General features: G+C 48.2%; 1 protein-coding gene across 3 annotated transcripts in view; it reads right to left on the reverse strand.

Moving 5' to 3' along the window:
• The window catches only part of LOC135911263 (fibrillin-2-like), a 104647-nt gene that overhangs the window by 44094 nt on the left and 35374 nt on the right, over positions 1 to 25179 (reverse strand). For all 3 annotated transcript variants that reach the window (XM_065443577.1, XM_065443497.1, XM_065443647.1), the window contains 25 exons: positions 24726 to 24854; positions 24143 to 24265; positions 23244 to 23369; positions 22773 to 22991; positions 21463 to 21588; positions 19982 to 20107; positions 16689 to 16817; positions 15746 to 15889; positions 13715 to 13768; positions 13044 to 13172; positions 12178 to 12324; positions 11579 to 11662; positions 11019 to 11144; positions 10521 to 10646; positions 9909 to 10034; positions 8807 to 8932; positions 7860 to 7982; positions 6110 to 6235; positions 4316 to 4441; positions 3685 to 3807; positions 2713 to 2835; positions 2026 to 2151; positions 1336 to 1461; positions 1018 to 1140; positions 518 to 679 (listed from right to left, as the gene is read on the reverse strand). In XM_065443577.1, the coding sequence (XP_065299649.1) occupies positions 518 to 679; positions 1018 to 1140; positions 1336 to 1461; positions 2026 to 2151; positions 2713 to 2835; positions 3685 to 3807; positions 4316 to 4441; positions 6110 to 6235; positions 7860 to 7982; positions 8807 to 8932; positions 9909 to 10034; positions 10521 to 10646; positions 11019 to 11144; positions 11579 to 11662; positions 12178 to 12324; positions 13044 to 13172; positions 13715 to 13768; positions 15746 to 15889; positions 16689 to 16817; positions 19982 to 20107; positions 21463 to 21588; positions 22773 to 22991; positions 23244 to 23369; positions 24143 to 24265; positions 24726 to 24854 (3198 nt within the window). The remainder of the gene's footprint in view (positions 1 to 517; positions 680 to 1017; positions 1141 to 1335; positions 1462 to 2025; positions 2152 to 2712; positions 2836 to 3684; positions 3808 to 4315; positions 4442 to 6109; positions 6236 to 7859; positions 7983 to 8806; positions 8933 to 9908; positions 10035 to 10520; positions 10647 to 11018; positions 11145 to 11578; positions 11663 to 12177; positions 12325 to 13043; positions 13173 to 13714; positions 13769 to 15745; positions 15890 to 16688; positions 16818 to 19981; positions 20108 to 21462; positions 21589 to 22772; positions 22992 to 23243; positions 23370 to 24142; positions 24266 to 24725; positions 24855 to 25179) is intronic.

The following is a 25179-nucleotide window of genomic DNA, read 5'->3' on the forward strand; positions in this document are numbered from 1 at the left end:
GCGATCGGCACAGATAGCCGGGCCCCGACGCGCCATGAAGGCGGAAGCGATCATGGGGCGAGTGGCGCGCCACGTGTCGGGGCAGCGCCGTACATTCCGACGAGGGGGTCTTCTGTTTTTGCCGCAAGATGGCTCTGCGTGTGCGCAGAGCGCAGAAGAAATTTAGCGGAGACGTACTTCGCTACTCGTGCAACTGCGACTTCTAGTAAGTTACATGGTCATAATTACCGATATACACCGCAATATAACTTTTTACTGCACGTTTCTAAGGCAACACTGCATTCACTAGAGGCGACTTTGTCCCGTTTTGAAGGAACGAACTCGTGGCTGAGTGGTAGCGTCTCCGTCTCACACTCCGGAGACCCTGTTTCGATTCCCACCAGCCCATCTTGCAAGATGTTTTTTCTTTATGAAGTGCCCTCTGGGATTTATCGCTCACGGCCAACGCCGCGGACGCCGACGACACTGGGTTTTTTGCGACACGAGCTCCTTAACGCTGTCCCGTTAATATACGCACTGGAGTTTGCAGGCGGGCAGATGTCGCACGAGCGTCCCCAGGCAGCTCCGACGGTGCAGCAGCACGTGGCGCGAGACACGGGCTCTCCTATGGGCGACGAGCAGATTCCGCGGCCGTGGAAGTTGCCCTGGACCTCGCGGTAGCACAGCTCCTGCCGGGTGTCTGCAACGAAAGGAGAAGGCGTGAACGACAGCGCGGGTCTACCAGTCATCCATGCCGGTGGCCGCAAGAGAACCCACCATCGAGCCACCCAATCACACTAAATGTGATAGTTATTGGTTTTGCTAATGTACTCCCGTTTGGGCCTGCCAGTGTTCCTCATCATGTTTAATAGATTGTTGCGGGAAAGCCACGAGATTTTCTCCGAGAACACGCGAGAAAGCACCCTGACTGCACACAGTGCATCGATGCACCATTGTTGACGTTTGATGTGCGGTATACCTCGCTAAAGACGAACAGTTTCGAAGCGAAAAAGAATGCGAGTACCAAGTGACACCAACCTACGCAACCTGTCTTGCTCGGCGTGAGGCTGTAGTTCGGTGGGCACTGACAGACGTAGGAGCCCGCCGTGTTGACGCATCGGCCGTGCAAGCAGGATTCCGGACTGGTGCACTCATCGATGTCTGTAGGTAGAAAGGAAGAGAAGCGACAAAAGGCTGGCGTCTGCAATACGGCTTCTAGATTAGGAGTGCTCGCAGCACAATTGTTGATTCGACCCCTCTTGGGTATATTTCAGTATTCCCGTTTATTATGAACACTTTATTCAGTTTTGCTTCAATATTCGGCAAACAGGAATTAAGGGTCCGAGATGGGCTCACCCGTGCAGTTGCCGCCCGTCGAGTCCAGCTGGTAGCCAGGGTGGCAGATGCAGCGGAACATACCGAAAACGTTCTCGCACTGGCCGAAGACGCAGATGTGGTCGAATACTGCACACTCGTCGATGTCTGGGAGAAAGGGAGAAAACACAGTCGAAAGAACGGTTGGTACCCCCTTTGCAGAGACTATTTAAACGAGCCAGCTAGCAAAGCGAACCGAAAGCTACTGCTTTTTGTCAAGATAAGAAGCGTAAAGTGTATGGACACGAGCGTACAAACTTCGCATCAATCGAACGATTTAGCTCCCAGATAGCGGTCGCAGCCGAACTCCTAGGGAATGTTACAGCTAACCAAGAGCAGGCCAGACTTTGTTAAAAATGGTTACAAAAACGTGTTATGGAGAGAGAGAGAGAGAGAGAGAGAGAGAGAGAGAGAGAGAGGGGGGGGGGAAAGGCACGGTGGTTAACCAGAGGGGAAGATCCGGTTGTTGTGAAAGAGGGGAGGGGGAGGTAAAGTGATAACAAAGTAGAGATCAAGAAAGAAAGGAGCACAGACATACAATGCCAGTGGGTCACTGTCGCCGCATACTGTCACTGCACAGCACAGAAGCACTTGCAGCAATATGAACATCTACGCGTTGGCCTTTAACTTGGTCACTGTGCCGAACAAATGTCGAAAACGGGGCTCACTCACCGACGCACGCTCTTTCGTTGTCCTGAGGCACAAATCCCATTAAGCACTCGCAGCGGTAGCCGCCCGCGTGGTTGATGCACAGGCCGTTCTCGCACAGCGACGAGATGGTGCTGCACTCATCAATGTCTGGAAAGTATAGGGGCTTGGTTTCAGCAGAGTGTCAGGCACCTAGTGAAGTGAATACGTTCGATTATTCTTTTTCTTTCTTTTAAGAGAAGAGGGACCGTGCGGCTTGCGCGACACGCAGTTGTGTCTGGACACGGAGCCTCGTCTTACGCGACATTAGGATAGCGCGGTGGTGTACGCCTTTACGGTGAGAATAGCACAGATGAAGCACAGGAAGAGAGAAGCCCTTCGCATTGCTGACTTTCAGTTGACAACTACTCACAGTTCATAATGAAGACCTGCGAATTAATTCCCTGACCTAGCTGCACGATGCCTACGCTCTTGCCTAAGCCACCACTAAGCTGTGTCTCAATGGTAACCTTGTATTGGCATATGTAACACGCATAACTGTGAAAATAAATTGAGAAAATGGGGCCGTGTCAACCGCTGCAGGTGCAAAGTTGACACGAGGCAATTCCGGACCCTGTCTCAATAGCGCAGAGTATTCTTCAACCGGTACACCTTTTCTCCTAGAACATCACTGCATCGTCTTCGGTGAAATGAAATGTTGGGAGAGCTCACCCTCACACTGGAAACCGTTGCCGGTGAACCCGCTGTCGCATACGCACTTGAAGGAGCCGTCAGTGTTGATGCAGGATGCGTCCGTGTCGCAACCCCCATTCTCCCGAAGGCATTCGTTGACGTCTGTATAAGAGGACGAGAAAGAGGCGTCATGCGGACGGAGAGTGTCTATGACACTGGCCTCTTCTAATCAAGCCAGCGGAGACTAAGTAAAGCAAAAAGCCAGCTCAAAAAAGAAAGGGATTTGAGTTCGTAGGTGTACTATGAGACTGTAGTGTTGCGGGTGGATGACAGCCGCGCGTGTTCGCGCATGCGCGCGCCCTTTCAGCGCTGCCGCGCCGCACAATCTGTCACGTGACCGCCCCTCCCCCTTTCTTCTCCTAGATACTGGATGTTGCATTATCATCAGGGCGCTAGGTATGGACCGGGGGACCGAATTTTCCACAAAGCTTTTCGTTCGTAAGTGTGATTTGCCACTGGCCGGTCGCCTTCGGTATTAATATGTCCAGCACCAGGATTGACTGTAATATTATTTAGCCATCAATTATAGCGTAATAGCTTCTTGTGAATACGGGCTGAGATGCTAGGCTGGTACAACGCACCTATACACTTTCCACACGAATAAATTTCTCATCGATAATCCACCGCTCACGAACGGCCGATGTTGTTGACCAAGTCGGCAGAGCGCCGCTTGGATCCACACAAAACGTAACGCAGTAACGAACAATAAACCCAACAACGCTCAAGCAACGCCCTGAAAGAGGAAGTTGGGGCTCAACTGCCGTGGCTTGACCGTTATGAATGCAAATTAGCCACAAGGACACTCGCGGCAACAACAACGCGATAAATACAGTTGAGAAAAATACGGAAATATAAGGAAAAAGGGGAAAAGAAGCGAGCGAATATACGATACTAGGTGGCAGGAGTAGCTGGAAGTGGTACTACGCTCACGCACTGGACCGGGTACATCACCTTTGCACGTGGTCCCGTCCCCTTGGAAACCGTCGCGGCAGGTGCACTGAAACGAGCCGTCCGTGTTCGTGCACTCCGCAAACTCGCTGCAGTCATTCTCGCCGTTGGTGCACTCGTTATCGTCTAGAAAAAAAAAATAAGAGAAAATAAGCGACTCGTTAAAAGCCGTAAGCTACCAACTAGACTTATGATGAGCAAAACGTGAACAAGGTGCACTTTTCTTCTTCAAGGCCTTGAAGAAGACAAGTCCACTTGTCGAAACGTTGGCTCCTGCATTCACCTTGTTCACGTTTTGCTCATCGTCTTGAACTTCCATCTTCCGCATTCCCCGTCTTTTAACTAGACTTATGCTTACTTAAGGCAACAAACACGCAGGAAGAGAAAAAAATAACCGTAACCCTAGTTGAAGGATACATCTCTTTGATTACATTCATAAGACCGTGAAATAACGCCCATGCCAACAAAATTATCATATTAACGCTATCCTACTGCGGCGAAAAGAGACTGCATCCCTCATGTTATTCCTCTGGTTGCTCAGGCAATTCTTCTCTCTAGTTGCTACTCCGTTATCATGTAAGCGTTACGAAAAGAGCCCCGTCTCCTTGTAAAAAGACTGGGGAGTTGGGCTCACCGGTGCAGTGGGTGTCTCCCTTCTTGACGGAGTATCCCGGCTGACAGCGGCAGACGTACGATCCGACCGTGTTCTCGCATCTTCCGTACTTGCACAGATGTGGGTTCCTCTCGCATTCATCGTAATCTTCAGAGAAGCAAAATCAGAAGACGCTGCTGTATGTCGCAGAACACTCTTAGCTATGTGCCAATATACCAAAGTAAAAGCATCGTCTCGAGATGTTGGTCTCTTTAGCGTTTACCGTATTTTCGATCCTCTGAGGCTGATGAACACTGCGCATAAGTGTTTTCTCTTGCAATCGCACAAATTCATGAGCTTCGAAAGCATTATATAGAGGCGAACAGCTTCACAGTATTCATAAGCTCCGTGTATTAGTCTCTGAGTTAGTTTCTCTTAAATGGCAGCGTATTGTTCTGGATTCTATCGGTTTATTGTATGATGCTGGAAATTTCAGTAACTTTAGTCGCTGGCTTTTCCACAACATCGATTTAATTGACATACCTACGTTGTTTACTTGGAGAACAAGGGTCGCATGAATGTCCACGCCTGTTAATGATATTACCAGCCCCACCGTTTGTTCCACTGTGTACTTCGACAAGTAGTCGTCCACGCAACCAAACCTAGTTACATTTTATACCGCGGCACTTATTGCAGCGTTGAACCGGGGCTTGTATGTTGTAAGAATTATGTTGGAATTGTACAGGGCCCTTTTTCTGGGTTTCTTGAGATTCAGTTTGCCCGTGCTGACCAACACTTGCTGGACAAATCTCTGTGCTCTACAGGCTATTCAAGCTCGGGCTCTCAAAGTTTGTCTTGGTTTGCCAAAATGCGCACCAACAGCGGCTACTATTGCAATTGCGCGGGACCAACCAATACAAGCACACATAGTGGTGAAAGTGCTGAGAGAGCACATCAGGCACTTTGCCGGGGTCCGTTCCCATCATCTTGCAACACTACCGCCAGAAAGACCGCATGCATCATTTTGTGTTACGATTTCGGATTATTACATCCGCCTTCCATAAGGCTTCACCCCCGCAACTCAGCCATCGATTCTTCCATGGTGTTTGGCTCGACCTCCAGGGCACCTCACCGTGCCAGGAATCAGAAAAAAAAAATAATCTGAGCCGTCATCACCTCCTCTTAAGCAACTAACTCTGATTATTTTGCACGAGAGGTTTGGACAAGCGGCTGTAGCCTGAACTGATGTTTATAGTGCCACAAGTGCTGCTGTGCTGTGCGGTGATAATATGCGGTGGCAGTGAATGACTGCCATGGTGTATCTGTGCTCTCTCTCTCTCTCTCTCCCTACTTTCCTGTAACTTTACCTCCCTCTCCTCTCTCTCCCCAGTGTAGGCTAGCAAACCGGATCTTCCCCTCTGGTCAACCTCTGCCTTTCCTCTTTCTTCTATCTCTCTCTTTCTCTCTTTTGTAAGAACTGTTTTTCTCTGGTACACCTAATTTCTTATCATCCATCCCGCTATGCGGCCGACCCCGACAATAGCAGAGGCGTGGCTTCGCACGAGCCAATGTTTAACAAAACGAACCGTAAGTGAAAAGAGCAGTTACAGAATAACGGTTCCAGGGTCCGGATTCAGGCAGCTTTTTCAAAACTGCTCGTCACTGGCCGATGCGTCCGCTGTCACGACTAGCCGATTAAGTGCTGTTCGTTCATATCGGTCCTTACGTATACATCGGCTGCTTTGCGGTTCATGCGACCACATTTAATTTTCTCTTTTCTTGAATACTGCCCACGCACATGCGCGCGTGAGCGTGTGGCCAAGTGCTTTTTCTCACCTACGCATCCCTTGCTGTCAGGCGCCGTGAGAAGCCCGTCCGTGCAGGTGCAGGTGTAGCCGCCCAATGTGTTGCGACACTTTCCGCCGCTGCACGAGTCCAGACCACGCGCGCACTCGTCGACGTCTGCAGAAAGAGGGGGGAAGAAAATTGGATGTAGGTTAGCGAGTGATCGAGCCATTCAGTTGAAGCGCAGAATTTACAGTCGTTGGTTCGTATGTGTTCTTTCCTATGGGCTAGTCGCCTTCAATAATGTTATGTCCGACAGCACGGTTGCTTCACATCTGCGGAAGGGTGATTCGGCCGCTGCTGATTGTCTGGAACTGCACCAGGGAGAAGAAAACTGGTTGGGGGCGCCTTCCTCCTTCTCAGTGGCACGCCAGCCCAGCTAATCAGCACTCCAGCAGCAGCCGAAATGTACAGTCCACTAGATGGAAACTTACAGATTGTTTCTGCCTGGGGCTACTAAATGGTGGCACCCAGCGAATGCTTGAGACCGATGCTGCAGCGAATGCTTGAGAATGCTTGATGATGATGATGAAGAAGCCTACAGCTTCATCATCATCATCATCATCATCATCATCATCATCGTCGTCGTCGTCGTCGTCGTCGTCATCATCATCACCTTTAACTCCACTGCAGGATGAAGGCCTTTTCCAGCGATACTCAATTACCCGTCTTGCGCTAGCTGATTCCATCTCACGCGTTTCCCAACTTCGTCACACCGCCTGATTCTCTGCCGTCCTCGACTGCGCTTCCCTTCCCTTGGAACCCATTCTCTAACTATAATAGACTACTGGTTATCTGCTCTGCGCATTACATGGCCTACCCAACTCCGATTTTCCCTTCTTGATGTTAACCAGAATACCGGCTACCGTTACTTGCTGTTTAATCTACACTGCTACCTTTCTGTCTCCTCTTAACGTTACACATAACATTCTTTTGTTACATTGCTCCTTGCGTGGTCCCTAACTTCTTGTCAAGTTTCTTTGTTAACTTCTAAATTGCTGCCCCATGTGTTAGTGCTGATAAAATGCAATGATTGTACACTTTTCTTTTCAAGGACAGTGGTATCTGTCGGTCATGATTTTGTTGTACTTGCCATATGCGCTCATATATATATATATATATATATATATATATATATATATATATATATATATATATATATATATATATATATATATATATATATATATATATATATATATATATATATATACAGACCACTCATTTATTGCAGGAATGAACTGTGACAACGTGTACGGTTGCCTTTAACATTTGAGTCATATATGACGTAATATTTCTGCGGACACCCCCAAGGTGGAGAGAAGCAATTATTAAAGAGAAAATCAGACATCTACCCTCTCGTAGCAATTGCTACGAGAGGGTAGATGTCTGATTTTATTGTTATTAACCGAGTCTTATATGCGCTTTTCAACAAAGCATGTCATCTTGCGGGTGAGACGACAAGTGCAGTAACGGCGAAAATAATCCCTTTCGCACGAAGTTTGGATTAGCACGTCTACATGAATATGCGTTTTCTCTAGAACGACTTCGAGGTGAGAACACAACAAAACGGCATCAGTCATGACACTCAAAATGTGACTCTTTAAGGTAGCTTTTTTGGTCCGACAACGCTTTGCTGCCTTCTTTACGAATAAAGAAGGAAAAAAGTAGTCAGCAATGCAGTGATCTTTAAACCGTGCTCCCCAACGAGACGCCAAAGGATAAACAATTGTATACTGACCGACACAACTGACGCCGTCTGGCGACAGTTCGTATCCTGGTTGGCAGGAGCAAAAGTAGCTGCCCGGCGTGTTGGTGCATTGAGACTTGCAGTTACCCCTGTTTATTGCGCACTCGTCGATATCTGCAAGAAACGGCGCAAAAAGAAAGGGGGAGGGGAATAGGAAGAAAATAACTTATAATATGTAAACATGTTCCTGCGTATTTGCGTTTACGTAAGCAGAAATTGGGCGAATCTTAAGTAAATCTGGGTAACATTTATTACGCCTCTACAAAAAGTCGAACGCGTTCACCCGCCTCTCCAAACAGAGGTGCATGAACGTAAGGTGAGGTTTTAACTCGGTTTTGTCTCCGATTTACGTGTTTAAGTAGATAGCGTCACGTTACTATAGGCTGTCGGTAAGCCAAAAAGGGAAGCGCCGGCCGGTAAGCTAGTCGTCGCGCTTACCACCTTCGCGGTTTTCCCGATGAATGTTTTACGATAAAAAACGGTGTCTCTCAGCGTGAAAACACGGCTCTCAGCTTTCTAACCTTGTGTCATAGAGCCAATGGCGACGGAGCAAACAAACGTATATATATATATATATATATATATATATATATATATATATATATATATATATATATATATATATATATATATATATATATATATATATATATATATATATATATATATATATATTTACACGCACACACACACACACATTTTCAATTCCATTTGTTTGGTTCGTCGCCATTGGCTCGAACGAAGCCACAACCTCGCTAACGTCAGGATCGGCCGCACGGAGAGATTAATGGCAGTAAAAGAGTAAAATCGAAAGAAAATAATTATTGAGATGTACTGCCCCAAGATTCTTTTTCGAATGAAGTGTTCTTCGTGGCTCAATCACGCACATTGTTGGACCTTTATGCTGAGCATTGTACTCTTGAGGCTGATGGACTTACCCTCGCAGCTGGACTGTATGGTGTTCTGCTTGTAGCCGTGGTTGCAGTTGCACTGGTAGGCTCCCATCATGTTCTCGCACACACCGTTGGAACAGATTCCGCTCGTCCTGCTGCACTCATCGATGTCTTGGTTCGTGCGTGGTCACAAGTGCAACTCGATTAGGGGGGTTGCAACCTTCATGACGTCATAATTTATGTCCGCGTACTTGCTGAGAACCAAAGTTGTCGTTAAGCGAGACGCCTGACCGAGAAAGTGGCAAAACGCACGTAATCACAAACGAGTGAGATGAGAGTTAAACATGTAAGGTAGATATGTGTGTCTCCAGAGGTTACCTATGGGCGACTATTAAACGCTCGAAGGGAGGAAAATGAGGCCCAAGAAAGTTCGATGCGCGTTTCGATAGAGCAGCAGCGATGGTGTTCCTATCCTGTGAATATGACGAGATTAAGTACTCGCCTTGGTGGTCGTAGTCTTGTGGAGGTTTAATTCGGAAACACCTTCGTTATGAAGTTATCCGAGGCAACTGAGATTATTCTGTTAGATTGATAAAGTGGTCAAATGGGCGAGTTGGCACGAATTGCTGCTAACTGCGCGACAGATGGAGCACAAAGAGAGGAGACCTTTGTTCGCTATATAAGCCCTTCATCGTTTTCAAATCAACTGATTTACATGTTTGCGCAATCCTGTTTCCTTTCTTTCTGTGTGTTCCGTCCGTCGCGCATCCCTTAGCAACGTACTCTGGCATTCGCCCTTTCAAAGAGAGGGAGAGAATGCTTATTGATAGCTGGATAGGTTAACTTCATCTATTGCATGTCTCACTACACGCCCCTGGGACGTGGAGCTCCGCGAATCATTAACAAAAGGCGACGGCGAGTGCGCTAACGATACCGTGTGGAGGTGGGCAGGCAGAAGGTTATCGACGAAAGATGCACACCGAGCTTTATACACGGAAGCGATTCACAACACGTCTTCGTGAAACGAGGAGTTGATTTTAATGCAAGAGCTCGAACCCACACCGCATTCATTACTGGGATTTCTCAACGAAAGCAAAGGCGTCGCTGCTTCCTTCTCGTGCAGTTGTGCTTGATCGAGTGCCCCTACCTTTGCACGCCTTCCCGTTCGGCGTCAGCTCGTGGCCGTCTGGACAGACGCAGTGGAAGGAGCCCGGCGTGTTGACGCACGTGCCGCCCCGGCATAGTCCTCGGTTGCGCGAGCACTCGTCCACGTCTGCAGTGAAAACGGCACTAGTAGCACCCGCAGAGTCAATCAAGCTTAAGTACCTGACAGCTGCCGCACGGTTAGCATCCGAATGATTAAAACATCCTGTACGGACCATTGTAAACGTAGGTACGTGCAAGCGTGGACAAATTTCCGTGCCGTCCCAGTAGATCGTTCATGGCGAGCGCAACACACGCACCGCTCCACTGGTGTGCGCATTAGCCAAGAGAAACGAACGCATAATTTGATGACAAAATTGACAAGGTGTCCAGCCCCTTAGTCGCACTAATTGCTGCCATCGTGGAAGAAATTCTACTATTCTTAACTGCCGCTATTACAGGTGCAGTTATAACGGGATTCGAAGGCTCGCTATCTCGTCTCCTTCGAGCACGTCTACCTAAATAAGAGAGTGCTAAGGCTGCGAGGAGCTTCTGTCGGTCGCCTTGTCGCTGACTGTTACGACCAAGGTTCCCTTTCAATAGAATAAGTGCTCACCGCGGCAGTCTTGCATGTTCATGAAGTCCTCGAAGCCGTCGTGGCACTCGCAGAGAAAGGACCCGGGCGTGTTCTTGCACGTGCCGTTGCCACAGACACCGTGGGCGATGCTGCACTCGTCGATATCTGAGTGCAGGTTAAAGACGAGCGGGCGTGATGTAAAAACACAACTAGAATAGTGACAAGTACCCGCACGGACTGTGACCTCCGCTGTTAAGTGTAAAAGAGACAGAGGAAAAACTTAATGGCGAAGGGTTGGGGGAAGCAGGATATCTATTTTTCGATTCTATCACCTCTACATCGACGGCGGATGTCACAGTCATTCTCTTCAGTGCGGCGCCTTAACGACAGCTAGAACCCTGACATCGCCGGCAACAGTCGACGACGGCCTTCATACTAGAGTGACTGCTGCTTCTCCAATGCCCTCTTTAAGACAACGCGCACACCAAGGCCCACGCTACCTATATCCACTAACCATATCGTCGAACGGCCACGTACCTGTGCAGTTGATGCCCTCCTGGTCGATAGCAAAACCTTGGCTGCAGCTGCAGGTGAAGCCGCCGATGGTGTTCTGGCAGCGGCCGTTCTCGCACAGTCCGGGAAAGTAGATACACTCGTTTACGTCTGAAATCGCAGAACCGCGGTGGTGACTTCCTGATCTTCACCCCCTTTATCATTATTATGATTTTCTCTTTTCATCCTTTAACCTCCTTCCACCGCGTAAGGTTGCAAACCGGACGCGCGTCTGGTTGACTTCTCTACCTCTCCTTCCTTTTTTCCCCCTCTTCCCTTCTCTCCGACACTCTGCCTTGTACACCTGCAGATTTTGGGTATCACACTTTAGATTTATATGTTCGTTTCTAGCAAAATTCAATCTTGACGCCTGCCCAATTGATGTATGTCCTAATTGGTGGCAACATTCCGAAGCCTAAGTTTCGAAGTGGGCGAGACAGTTTGTAAATTTTTTTTAGCTTTCATCCCGTTTCTGTGTGCATGGCTGTAATTTTGTGAGTGTGAGCAGTGTACGTGCTCTATCTCGTCTCTATCATTAACCATACCAGAGAATGTGACGTCTATGTGTCCAATGTCTCTTCCCGTTGGGCCATAGCCAGGTCCCTTAGGACACAGCTCACGATAGGCCTCTGGAAAACAAAGAAACGAAAACAAAGATAATATAGCGTGATGTTGGTGCTACAATTCAGTGGGTGCAATGTTGAAAAAATGATATTGCCAATTCTACTGGATAAGCAGCATATCCGACACTTTTGTACACTTCCTCGCAACTGTATATTATTTTTTTTGCCTTAGACACGATATCTCGTTCTATGTTCATTTTTATTATTACTGGCAGCTTCGAAAATTCATAATCCAAGTATATCAGTTCACTTGCTTAGGCTATGACACGTAAAGCCAGCTGCACGGCAGCGTTACGAGTACAATTTATGTTAAACAGCACAAAAGCGTGCGTAATAAGAGGCGGTAAGTGAAGATAAATTCTGCGGCGAAGACATCTATCGTATTAATGTTGACTTGTCTCAAAAGCAGCGGATGCGTTCGCTTCGCAGTCAGTCGAAGAAAAAAATTATTGTTTTCTCTTTACGAAAGAAAGCATTCTATGCTAATTCTGTTGACTCTTCGCGACTGCATGCGACCTCACCAGTTCCAGGCCGCGGACAGGCCTCGCAGAAGTGACCCCAGGCTTTGCCCAGCGTACAGCAGCAGATGGCCTTCGAGAAGAGTCCAGACATGCCGCGAGAGCAGCGACCGTCCCTGAACGAGGCGTAGCAGACCTCTTCGCGCAAATCTGCACAGAATAACACGGGCGAAACGTTTGCTCAGCTATTCGCATTTTGAATCCTACAAAAAAAAAATTTGAAATTGCGCGAGCAGTACGTAAGGCTGCACGACGAACAGACGCAAGTAGCGTCTAGGATCAGGTAGTCGATTTAGGAAACGAAAAGACTAGACCAGAAAACGCCGGCCGATTCATGTTTGGTAGGATGTAAGGTAGTAGAGAGTGCCGCTAGATGCCTGTTCCGTGTTTCATTCGTCAACCGAGCCCGTTACGCCTGGGTGGAAGTTGAAAGAGCAAGAGTGCGGAGGTTAAGTTGACAGCGCCGCTTTCGGGAAGTAACAACCAAGGCGGTGTCACAGTGACAGCAGAACGGAGTGAGCGATAAGTTTGGCGAGTTGGCAGATGTCCTTTGTTCCTGCGCTATGTGCAGCACAAAATAACGGAGACAAGATTAATACAAACCAGGGAGGAAGGTTCGTTTGTGCTTCATTTCCTGGTCGGAGTTTTTTTTTTTTTTCGTGTCCCCGTTAGTTTGTGCTGTGTTGGCCGATACAATGAATGACAGAGAGAGCTGAAGGCAAAGACAGTTTCAGCCGCCTTTGGCATGTAGGTGACACTGGCAGAATACCGGCATCCACGCCAGTTTTGAGAATGGCACATGACGAATGTGTTTGGGCAAATGAAATTAGAAAAAGCGCTGAATGAAACATCCGAAAAGGCTGACGTACCGACGCATCGCGTTCCTGCAGGGTCCAGGGTGAGGCCAGGTGGACAGTTGCACTGGTAGGAGCCTGGAGTGTTGACGCAGAGACCACCTCCTCGACAGATGCCCGGGTACAGTTCGCACTCGTTGATATCTACGAACGCGAATTTTAGAACTGAATGAAGGAATGAACAAAAATACGCGAGCAAGGAGAACGAACTATGAGCATGAACGGAATGGTGCGATACCTGAGTGTCTAACCTGTACTTTCTGTGATAGCTAAAACCAATGGTAATTGGTTAACCAACTGTAATTGATTTTTCAACCAATGGCCAGCCTCCGCTTACGGAGCCAAAAAAACAAAGAGGTTCTCGCACTTTAATGGCTCTCGGTTTTATCCGTCTTTTAAACTGCATGTATGACAGAGGTTACGCGCATAAGTACGGGTGAGCTTGTAGAAATGGCCTCGCGATCTTGAGCACTCCGTTATAAAGTAACGCCAACGTTGTACAAAAAGCGCCCATCCCGTCTTTACGTGTTTACAAATAGAGGAGGTTGTTCTCTTGATGCTCGCTCTTGTGCAAATGTTATGCCTCCGCACTAGCCGTATAGCGGGAGCAGCGTGAACATCTTGGGAAATGGCGGCCAGGAGTTGACACTTAACGTTCAAGTGAACCATTAAAATGAGTCACTGACCTGTACACGAGATTCCATCGACGGATGCTTGACCTCGGGGACACTTGTGAGGATCTGAAAAATTGCTTAATTATTGTTTCCTTCTTCTGTTTTTCAAGTGTGATACCACATTTCTGAAACACTATAAAGGTAACTTAAACCGAGTCTATAAGCGTAATCTGCCGTAAGGCGATCATGAGGCAAATGTTGGAAGATGACGCCATTTTCATATTCACGAAGTAACTTCCTGTGACATCGCTTATGCTGGAAGCGATTGGGCTGTGACTGTCGTCCATTATAGGAGAGTATGGCTCGTCGAAAATAAAGTAAAATACAGTCCTTGTAGGCATGCTTGGCACAGCAGAATGGACACCGATGCGTAAAATTTCAATATGTTATAAAACGTCGTGTTGTAATCTCTTCTCGTTCGCAATTCTGGCCCTACAAAGACAAAAAAAAGGAATTCATTACGAAAAGAATATTAAGAAAAACCTGTAATCTGATTTTCTTTCTCTTGATCTCGGCCCCGGCGACGGAATTCCGATGGGGGCAAAATGCAAAAAAGCTCGTGTACCATGCAGTGGGTGCGTATTAAATAATCCCAGGATGTCCAAATTCACGGTTCACGGAAGAGACGGAGGCGGCCGAGGAAGCGGCGATAGCCCTCGAGTTGGCCACTATGGACGCCGAGGTGATAATAAGCGACTCGGAGGCGACGATACGCAACTACGCTAGCGGCCGGATCTTCTGGGAAGCGGCCCACATTCTCCAAATTGACGACGGCAATATTTGCCGCAAGAACGGCAGTTTCCTCGTATGGACACCCGCCCACACGGACCCTCCGCTCCCGGGCAACGAGACGGCCCACGCCGCGGCTTAAGGAGAACTTCAGTTTGACCTAGTTGGGTGTTTACTTTATATCATATTGACCGCAAATAAAGACGGGGACAGCGGGAGAGAACGCATAAACAACACGGGCAGTAAATTTCAACTGTGTTAAGTTACCGCCCGTGTTGTTTATGTGTTCTCTCCCGCTGTCCCCGTATTTATTTGCGGTCAATATGATATGCGGCTTAAGGAGTTACATGCCGAGCCGCGGCGCCCGCCGGAAATTCCGACGTCTCGCCCACCGTGAGAGCGATGGGGAAGTGGACTTGGGCGGGATCGCATGACCACTTTCAGAGGTACCACACATACCTACAGATTGAACAGATGCAAATACTCACCACCGCACGCCAAACTAAACAAGAAACAGGCGGTTGCCGGGATGCAGTTATAAACACACACGTATCCGAACCCGGCGATCCTTCACCTCTGCTACCCCGACATTTATTCGGCCGACGATTGGGAAGCGTGCGGAGCCAGAGCGACGGCTGCAGCACATGCTGTGGGAACGCGCCGGTAGCGAGCACCAGGAGTCCCTGACGAACGGGGTAGACATGGCAGTCTCGAATCGAGGGGCGCGTTGGGAGGCGGCCCTGCTCAGCCACGACCTCGCTGATCAACTGTAGGCCGTCCGGCACGCCGAGGAAGCCGCCCGTGTCCAAGGACTCGAAGACGCGTCACCTAGGCCGGGGTGCTTATGGCCCCACCCCGCCCAAATCGCCGGACATTTCGAATAAAGTTTTCACTCACTACCCCCCCCCCCCCCCCCCCCCCTACGGCGAGCCTCATAATCCGTTCGTGGTTTTGGCATGCAAACTCCAGAATCTATAATCTAATCATTTTCTTTCGAAGAATTCATGTTTTCGTCCGAAACAAACACCGAGATTGTTCAAGAAGAGGTGACAGTTTACATCTGATAACCTTTCCGGTCTATTGTATAACGCCTTCGAAGGTCCACCAGCTGGAAGCAGTTTCGTGAGAAAGGCCTTGCATTCAGTTCTAGCGGGGGAAAAGTTTTCTTTGCCTAGTCATGATTCACATGGTCGTACTGTACTAAAAAGCAAATCAATGCACTGCTTACGTTCTTGGCATTGTGCACAGTGCACATGCACAGTCGCCTTTGGTTGAGGAGTGCGCACAAGCGAAAGAGTAGTTGACTGCCCTCACCCCTGTCTGCTGTGCAGAGCTGGCAGGGGCTCCCCCAGGCTTTGCCCACCGAGTTGCAGCACTCGGAGCGTAGCATGGTCCTCTTCACGTCGTTCTCGCATTGGTCGTTCCTGACCGTCAGCCAGCACAGGCCTCGCCGATTGTCTGCCATGACAGGGAGAAACAAAGTGTGAGTGGACCGCACAAGTCAACCGGCACAAAACAGCTGCGCCAAAAACGTTTTGAGCGAAGGCAACTTTCACAGCTCAACTTCGTGGAAATGGGGGCAGTTTCAGAATGTCCACGCGCCAGTTATTAAGGTAGCATCCCGAATTAAGAAAAGGTAGGCCTGTAAAGACGCGTGCAAGGACCTAATGGTGCTGCCTAACTAACATCGTAAAAGGAAAGTTGAAAGGCGATGCAATTTCTAGCTGGCGTCGATGAAAAACAATATCTTCCTGAGCGAGTTGGGAGCGAAGAGTCACTGTGCACGGCGCCCTACCGCGTCGCCCCTCGTGTGAGGGGAGTAGGATGAGCGTTGGATTGCTTAATTCTTTTTGGCTGCAATATCTTTGGGATCGGCCAACATTTTTAGACGGCACATACCCACGGGAACGGTTGCAGAGTGCACTTACCCTCTGGTATCTGCCCAGATTTTCAGACTGAACTATTTCCGGGATCGGCCCAGAAAAAAGGTTAGCAACACGCATACCCGATACGGAAAAGTAGTGGTAACTCGCTAAGAAAGACATTGTCTTTAAAAATTGCGGCGGAAGTCACGGTCATGTAGCGCAGTTAAATGCAGAGAGAATTTGCCTGGCTGGCGGTTTCACAGACTATATAGGTTGCTCACGCATCAGCGTAGGGGGGAGGTGGATGGAGGGAGGGTGTCAAGAGACGCATGGTTGTCAGAGCGACAGGCCAAAGCGTGGGTTAGGTCAGCGACGTACGCCGCCATCCTTACCTATGCAGACATGTCGAGATGCGTCCAATGTCGTGCCTGCCGGACACTCGCAGCGGTAACTTCCCGGGGTGTTGACACACGTGCCACTCACGCAGACGTCCTTGCCGGAGCTCAGGCACTCATCCACATCTAAAAATGACACAGTGTAAATGTTTGCTACATGTGTCTTTAATCAGAGCGCCCACTAAGCTTGAGGAGGAAGTCGTCGAAAGCACTAATCCTGGCGGCGTGTTAAAAATGTTGACGGGAGCTAGCACTACCTAGCGAAGATACCAGGCACCTTGAATCACGGCACTATAGTGATAATTTTCAGAAAAAAATCTTATGTTTACTGAGCTGAATGACCACGCCGTTGGTCGAATCAACAAACGCCCTATCCAAAGACTGACCAAGAAATATCGGTGAGAATATTAAAGCGAATAGTGTCCCTTGCCTTGCCTGTTTTCGTAGGTGGTAGGCGGTTAGTTGTCGATGGTCAGTGTTCACACTTGGCAAGAAAAACGTTCGTTCGTTCGTTCGTTCGTTCGTTCGTTCGTTCGTTCGTTCGTTCGTTCGTTCGTTCGTTCGTTCGTTCGTTCGTTCGTTCGTTCGTTCGTTCGTTCGTTCGTTCGTTCGTTCGTTCGTTCGTTCGTTCGTTCGTTCGTTCGTTCGTTCGTTCGTTCGTTCGTTCGTTCGTTCGTTCGTTCGTTCGTTCGTTCGTTCGTTCGTTCGTTCGTTCGTTCGTTCGTTCGTTCGTTCGTTCGTTCGTTCGTTCGTTCGTTCGTTCGTTCGTTCGTTCGTTCGTTCGTTCGTTCGTTCGTTCGTTCGTTCGTTCGTTCGTTCGTTCGTTCGTTCGTTCGTTCGTTCGTTCGTTCGTTCGTTCGTTCGTTCGTTCGTTCGTTCGTTCGTTCGTTCGTTCGTTCGTTCGTTCGTTCGTTCGTTCGTTCGTTCGTTCGTTCGTTCGTTCGTTCGTTCGTTCGTTCGTTCGTTCGTTCGTTCGTTCGTTCGTTCGTTCGTTCGTTCGTTCGTTCGTTCGTTCGTTCGTTCGTTCGTTCGTTCGTTCGTTCGTTCGTTCGTTCGTTCGTTCGTTCGTTCGTTCGTTCGTTCGTTCGTTCGTTCGTTCGTTCGTTCGTTCGTTCGTTCGTTCGTTCGTTCGTTCGTTCGTTCGTTCGTTCGTTCGTTCGTTCGTTCGTTCGTTCGTTCGTTCGTTCGTTCGTTCGTTCGTTCGTTCGTTCGTTCGTTCGTTCGTTCGTTCGTTCGTTCGTTCGTTCGTTCGTTCGTTCGTTCGTTCGTTCGTTCGTTCGTTCGTTCGTTCGTTCGTTCGTTCGTTCGTTCGTTCGTTCGTTCGTTCGTTCGTTCGTTCGTTCGTTCGTTCGTTCGTTCGTTCGTTCGTTCGTTCGTTCGTTCGTTCGTTCGTTCGTTCGTTCGTTCGTTCGTTCGTTCGTTCGTTCGTTCGTTCGTTCGTTCGTTCGTTCGTTCGTTCGTTCGTTCGTTCGTTCGTTCGTTCGTTCGTTCGTTCGTTCGTTCGTTCGTTCGTTCGTTCGTTCGTTCGTTCGTTCGTTCGTTCGTTCGTTCGTTCTATTCTTTTAAATTGGCAGACGTCGTCGATAGGGTTCTCACACATTTTTTTAAAGTTTACTTTATCGTTTCAACAATTATAACTTGCAGACAGTCTTCAGCGTAAAAGCAGACATGGTGAAAGGTAGTTCTTTAGGACGAGGTGTAACTCCTATGCTTCTCACTCCTCTACTACATCATAGATTCTGACCTGGATTCTCTGATAAAAGGGATGCGAGATAATTCTAGGCCGACATGCCAGTATTTTATCTTTAAATTAAAGACGTTTTCACCACCACCATCACCCGGTTAGATGCCATTAAGGGCCGATTTACGCTCGAGCCGCCCATCGCCGCTAGCCGCACCGCACGCGTGCGGTCGCGCGAAAAATTGCACGTATCCAGCACTTGTGCACAAATTACCGTTTACACTGTGTGCACAGTGTATACCTTACACATTGTAAACCGAAATTTGTGCACAAGTGTTTGATACGTGCGGTGCGGCTTGCGGTGATGGGCGGCTTCAGCGTAAATCGGCCCTAATAAGGTAACATCAATTTCCATGTTCTTGTTGAGGTAGCTTCACCGCATATAAATAAATGTTGCAGTGAAGTAAGCTTTACAACCTTTCCTTTTTGTTTTTGGATTACGGTTGTTTTATCTTGCGCTGCTCGAGATGGAACGGCTGCGGCCATACGTGTGTTGACAAACTATATGCCCTGAAAAAAGGTCCTACAGTGGAGCAATCATCCACTGGATGATCCACTGAACGTGGGTGTTCCGGCACCACCATCGCCACTAAGCCGCGACCGAGCATTGGCAACGGGAGGGACACTTAAATGTCAAGCAGAGTCGAGCAGAGTCAAGCAGAAGGCAATTTTAGCCTTTGCTGTCTTTCTTAAACATAACAGTTTCCATGCGTTTTGAGCAATCGTACAGATTTGATACGTCTAGCCAAAGGAATGCACGCCCAGGAAATGGTAAGGATGCTGTGCCTAACAAGCGCACAGGGCGCTGGAGGCTTTGCCATGCCGAGTGCTGGCTAGAGTGACTCCACTGTCCTAACGAAACAGAGGTCACTATAATAAGCGCGTCTTGCTATTCTCCGAGCGTGGATGATCTTTTATTCAGGAGGTTCCCAAATAGTAGTCACCAGCTATGACAAATATGACATCATCTTTCATGCTGAAAGCATAATGATCGTCGGTGAAAAATGCGGTAAGTGGATTCCGCTGACTAAAAGCCCCGGCCGTAAGCGTTTAGTTCAGTGAGATACGTGTTGCGTTACGTTTGTCACGGATTTCATTACTATATACGCGATGTCTTCGGCTGGTGCGATCGCGCGTCTGGTACTATCACTGACTTACTTTTTTCCCATTCACGCATAAAGGGCTGGCAAATCCAAACGTGAAAGACACCTGACACAATCTCGCACAAAGAATCTTGAAAACGAAAACAGCATTCATTCTTAAAACACACTATGCGCCGTATTCGAGGGCAACATGTTGCCCACCCATAATTTTCACCTACACAAGAACGCGTGTACGGCATATTTCGCAGGTGTACTTGTATTCTGTACATGTAAGCAGTGCGCTTGTTTTCCATGCGCTGCTCACGAGTGGTAAGCAATAATAGGTAACTAGAAACAGATGTCCCACAGGCGATTACTTGTATTGATTAGTTTAGCGCGTGCTGACACCCCGTGCGCCTTAGCACTAGATTCAGAAGGGTGAAAGCCCGCATGAAAGTATTGCTCACCTTCGCAGACGCTGGTGTGCGTGTTGTGTCTATACCCTGTCGGGCATGTGCACTGGTGGCTGCCCGGAGTATTTCGGCATAGGCCGTTTTCGCACAGCATCAAGTTCACCTTGCACTCGTTGATGTCTGCGAAAATCACGTGGTATAAACACAATTGCTAATTCCCAATACATATTTAAGTTTAGGACTTCACTAAGTTCGCAACAGCCAGACGGCAATTGCCACCTGTTGAGTGTTAGTGACATAGAGCGTTCAAGAGGAGTTCAAGTAACGCGGCTGCCTGACAAGTTAACCAAGTTTCGCTGCCATAACTAAAGCAGAGATGAAAAACAAGATGCTGTTTCTGTTGCGGTGGTTTCAGGTTAGAAGAAAGCAGAATCACGCTGTGGGATTCGGTGGCAATCAGCGAGAGCAGGATACTTCAGCCTATTTTAGTGTGAATGGAATTGATCAATTAATTGGATGTATTTATTAGATACCATGTAGGCTTCTTTCATTGAACAAGTAGCGACATCTTTGTCCAGTCGCACACACCCCGAAAAAATCAAATAGATGACTGTTGAAGGCACTGAACAAATGTAGGAAACAAATTAGGGGAGGTCAAGTAGGTGCAATGTCTTGCAATAATAGGTGTTATCCCTTCGCGATCTGAAAAAAAAACTCAGTGCCCTTCCACTGTGTGAAGCAGGATTGCCAGCATGCTGTGTACGTAGGCCCCTTAATGGCGAACAGCACCTCCGCCGCGAGTCGGCCCAGCATTGCATAATATTCGGTATCGGCCCACGTATGGGGAGGGCTTAACGCCTGCTTCACCTCCGCCGCGGGTCGGCACGGCATAGCACTGTCTCTGAGATCGGCCCACGTATGGGGAGTATTTATTATTATTTATTTTTTTGCTTACAACGAACACACGAAAATTTCCTTGGATGGTAGAGGCATACAGCTTCGCTGTAAAAGTAGTACTGAAGGGAACGATACAAATCATATAAACTATGAGCAATGAAGGCTTTCGCACGTCAGCCGTCCTTCTCTCAGTGCAACATTGTGTTCCAAATAGGCCCCATGTCCAGTCACAGCCGTCACCATGGCGGCATTTGTTTGTCTATTAGTTAAGAGGAGCTTATTTTGCGATAGTTCCTTACAGTGTAACCCTAGTAATATCTATAGTGCTCTAAGAAACTCACGTTGATATATTAGGACACTAATCTTGTATTTGCATGTTCACCGTGTATTACTACTGCTGTAGCAGTGATTGCAATGCCGTTACTCCTCGCACCAAACGATTTCCAAAGGAAAGTAAAAAAGAAAGCACGTTCTTGTTTACATGCCACAACATGATTACAGAGGTCATTAGCCGGCGCGGAAGACTCTTGCTGCAACATGTCGTGGTTTTGTCGACAGTTTTCAGAGCAGTAACTGCTAATCGTAGAGTCGGAACGCAGGACGTCTACTGGAAAACAAACATTCGGAAGCGCACTTACCTTCACAGATCTTCCCTGAGCTGTCAACTTTATACCCTGGATTGCATATGCAACGGTAGCTTCCTCTTAGGTTTTCGCACGCTCCGTTGGGGCAGATGTTCGGGTACACCCAGCATTCATTAATATCTGCGGAGGCATAAGCACGTCGTCGTGTAAATCGATATTTTATGTCGTTATGAAATACAACCGTGAGAAATAATTTTGCCTTAACAACCGAAAATTTGTCAAGGACACTGAATTGAGGAGAAAATTACTAAATGAACCTCTTACCTCCCTTCCATCCTCTCTCCCGGTGCTTGCTCCCCCCTTATCCCCAGTTCTGACAGCCGTTCTGGTATCGTTAGCCTACGCTAGAACGTTACAGATCGGACCACAAATTTCCCTCCCATTAGTTTGCTTTATTTATTTTTTATAAACAACCAGTTACATACTCGCACATTGCGCATATTGGTGTCTTGCGGGGAGAATTCTTGAAAAACGTGTCACACCTTTATTAATGATATTAACCATGCTTGCCAATCAGGGTCCCTGCTCACAAAACATATCTTACGTAAGTACTGTCCGCGATTGGCCATCGCCGCGGCGACTGCCCGGTTATCACTCCCACCGTTATTGCGAGCCGCGGGCACCCGCACTCAGGCCAATGAGGAGATGCTCTTACGTAAGACAGGTTTTGTGAATGCTTGTCCAGGCTTCAGCTTACAGCGTTTGAGCTCGAGAGGTACGCGTATATTTCTGGGTGCCTCGGAATAGAATCGCAAAAAAGCGATGCAGTGAAATGCTATAGACATTGCAGTAAACATTCCTTATCGACATTCATAAAAGATACGTATTACCTGATCGCTTGTTCAAACGGCAGCGCTTTCGCCTAGCGTAGCTTCAGCAGTGAAGTACGACGTTTAGTGAGCGCAATGCGACCGTAGGAAAATACAAGGTGCGTTAAGGAGAGAGAGAGAGAAAGAGAGAGAAAGAGAGAAGTTTAGTTATACGAAATGCAGAGGCCGGCCGGAAGTACACTCCTCCAGCCAGCTCCACTGCATTGGAGAAAGGGAAAGATGTAAAAAAATAAATAAAGGAGCATGAACGGGGACGATGACGACAAAAGAAAGATGCATTAGGGAGCGTTCATGCGAGTCTTTCATGCTGCATGCAACCAAAGTGATTTCTGATGGTAACCAAGAACGCCACAAGTAAATACGCGCGCCAATTTGGCACATGCGTTTCAGCGACCGAGGGCCGCCTTTGGTCTTGCGGTTATGGTGGTGCAGCGAAGTGGGCGGCCACAGCCGTAAGCTACCGTTCGCACGCACCTTCCCCATCGATGCCGGTGCCGGTACCGTTGGGGCAGAGGCGCGAGTACTCGATGCTGCCGGGCTGCGGACAGGGCGCGCACTGGCTTCCCCAGGCGGCCACAGATGGACCTTGGTGCTGGGCGGCGCAGCAGCACGCCGACTTCTTGACGGGCATCGGAGAAGGCTGCCCGCATTCGCCGCTCCTGTACCACGAGTAGCAGTAGTCGCGCCGGGAATCTGCAGCCAACAATTACTCTATTGATCAGTTTGGCTGACAAAGTCAGGACTTCGACAGTGCTGCAGGTGAAAGGTGACACTAGCAGTGTTGCTAGGCCTCTAGCAAAAATCGACGTACCAGCAACAACAACAACAAAAAAACCATTCTTGAAACGTTGAAGAAAAACGTTAGATTGGCCGCACATCGTATATTGTCTGTATATTGTCTTAATACGTCTGAACATGTATGAAAAAAAAAAAGGCGCCCCTTACCGATGCAGGATCTTCCGCCGGGCCCCAGGCTGTAGCCGCTGTCGCAAATGCAACGAAAGCTGCCCACCGTGTTCTCGCACTGGCCGTTTCCACACGCGTTGTCGAGCTCCCGACACTCGTCGATGTCTGGAGCATGCGCAAATCGATCTTTTACACTCCCTTCGTTACACCCCGCTTGTACGAGTGGCAATGCGAATGACAGAACAGTGCTGCTATGAGACGAGTCCGCCAGAAATCCGCGAGGTGGAGGAAGATTACGTAAACGAAAGTTGGCGTCTGCACGAAATGAACTCGTACTACAGAAGCAAAGCTTCACAGTTGAAAAAAAAAAATTGTTCTGATCAGTTTAATTGGCTGAGCACTGAAGAGGTTCGATTCTCAGACCGCTACAAAATTTTCTTCAACTACGTTTCATTTTTAAACGCACTTGTGCTTTTTGAGCAACTAGGGGAGACGTCGGCTGGACCATGGTCCCCGAGAATTCTGATTTCCGCGAGACTGCGCGAAAGGCTAGAGTCGTTGTCAGTTGCCTCCCCATTGCTTGTGCAGACAGGTCGTTTTCGTATTTTCTTTTCTTTTTCCATCTTTCCTGCCCTTTCTCCTTCTCCCAGTGCCGAGTAGCCAGCCGGACATTTTACTCTGGTTAACCTCTCTGCCTTCCATCTCCTATTTCGCCCTCTCTCTCTTTTTATTTACTTCTCAGGAACACTTGCGTATAAGTTTCATTTGTAGCCTATACAAACTATACTCGGGTGGCTGACGCCAACCCGCGTTTCACGAAAGTTGCTGTTAGTTTCTCTCAGTGCAGTTGCAACTCCCAAGTCTAGTGGGAGACAAAGCGAAAGCCGACAGTTTTTATCTTATTTAGGGTCGTCTTTTTATCATCGTTGCACACTTACCGATGCAGTGATGATGGTCGAAGGACTCCTTAAAACCCGCGTTGCAGCGGCACTTGACCCCTCCCATTGTATTCACGCATATGCCGTTGCGACACATGTCGGTTGTCTCGCACTCGTTGATATCTGAAATTTGAAAGTAAGTGTCGAGCGTTACTTGCCGACGACGGAAAGAAAGCACAGTGGTATAACTCAACCTTTATATGTACTACGTGACGAATGTTTAAAAGTATGATGGCAGAACCTACTGACACTGAGGGATCCAGAGTGGGGGGGAGAGGGGGCAGTGGGCTGTGCAGGGAGGAAAGCCGGGATACGTCCCCCCTCCGCCCTCTCTTTGACAAAACTGAGCATTTTTCACTGCTATATGGATAAGCCGAAAATTGCCTATTTTTATCTCTCGTTCGCTGCCTAGAAATACATGCAAGACAACTGGTCAAAGTGGCACTTCCGGACTTAATTTCCAAAGTGAATCAGCAGACAGTATTGTTACTATCTGTTGTGTAACTACTAAAGAAGCATTGAATGTCGCAGAAAAACTGCATTGCTGATTGGCACATCAGAAAATACCTCGTCAAGTGCTCACCTACACAGAATTGCCCGTCCTGTGACCAGATGTAGCCGTTGCTGCAAGTACAGCGGTAACTTCCTGGTGTGTTCTCACACACGCCACCTCGGAGGCAGATCTGGCTGTTCTCGGCACACTCGTTGATATCTGGGCACCAGACAAGCACTCGTTAGATTAAATTGCAGGAGAAAAGCACATTGCCATGAGGGTTCGGGGGATGTCGTGGATAAACAATGGCACCGACGAAGGACCTCGTCAGCTGTGTCTGTGCTCTGGTATGAATGATGTTAAAACTTATGCGCTCGCTGCTCGTAGTGAATTGCCAGTCTGATACCGTCCATCTGTCGCATCGCTTTTTTTTTGTCCAGTCGTTCGTTCGTTCGTTCGTTCGCTTGCTCCAAAAGATAGTGGCTGAGTGAAGCAGTCGATCAAAGTGAGATAAAATTAAGGTAAGATAACTATTAAGCCATAA

Source organism: Dermacentor albipictus, chromosome 1 (assembly GCF_038994185.2).
Source record: "Dermacentor albipictus isolate Rhodes 1998 colony chromosome 1, USDA_Dalb.pri_finalv2, whole genome shotgun sequence".
In the NCBI taxonomy this organism is placed as follows: domain Eukaryota; kingdom Metazoa; phylum Arthropoda; class Arachnida; order Ixodida; family Ixodidae; genus Dermacentor; species Dermacentor albipictus.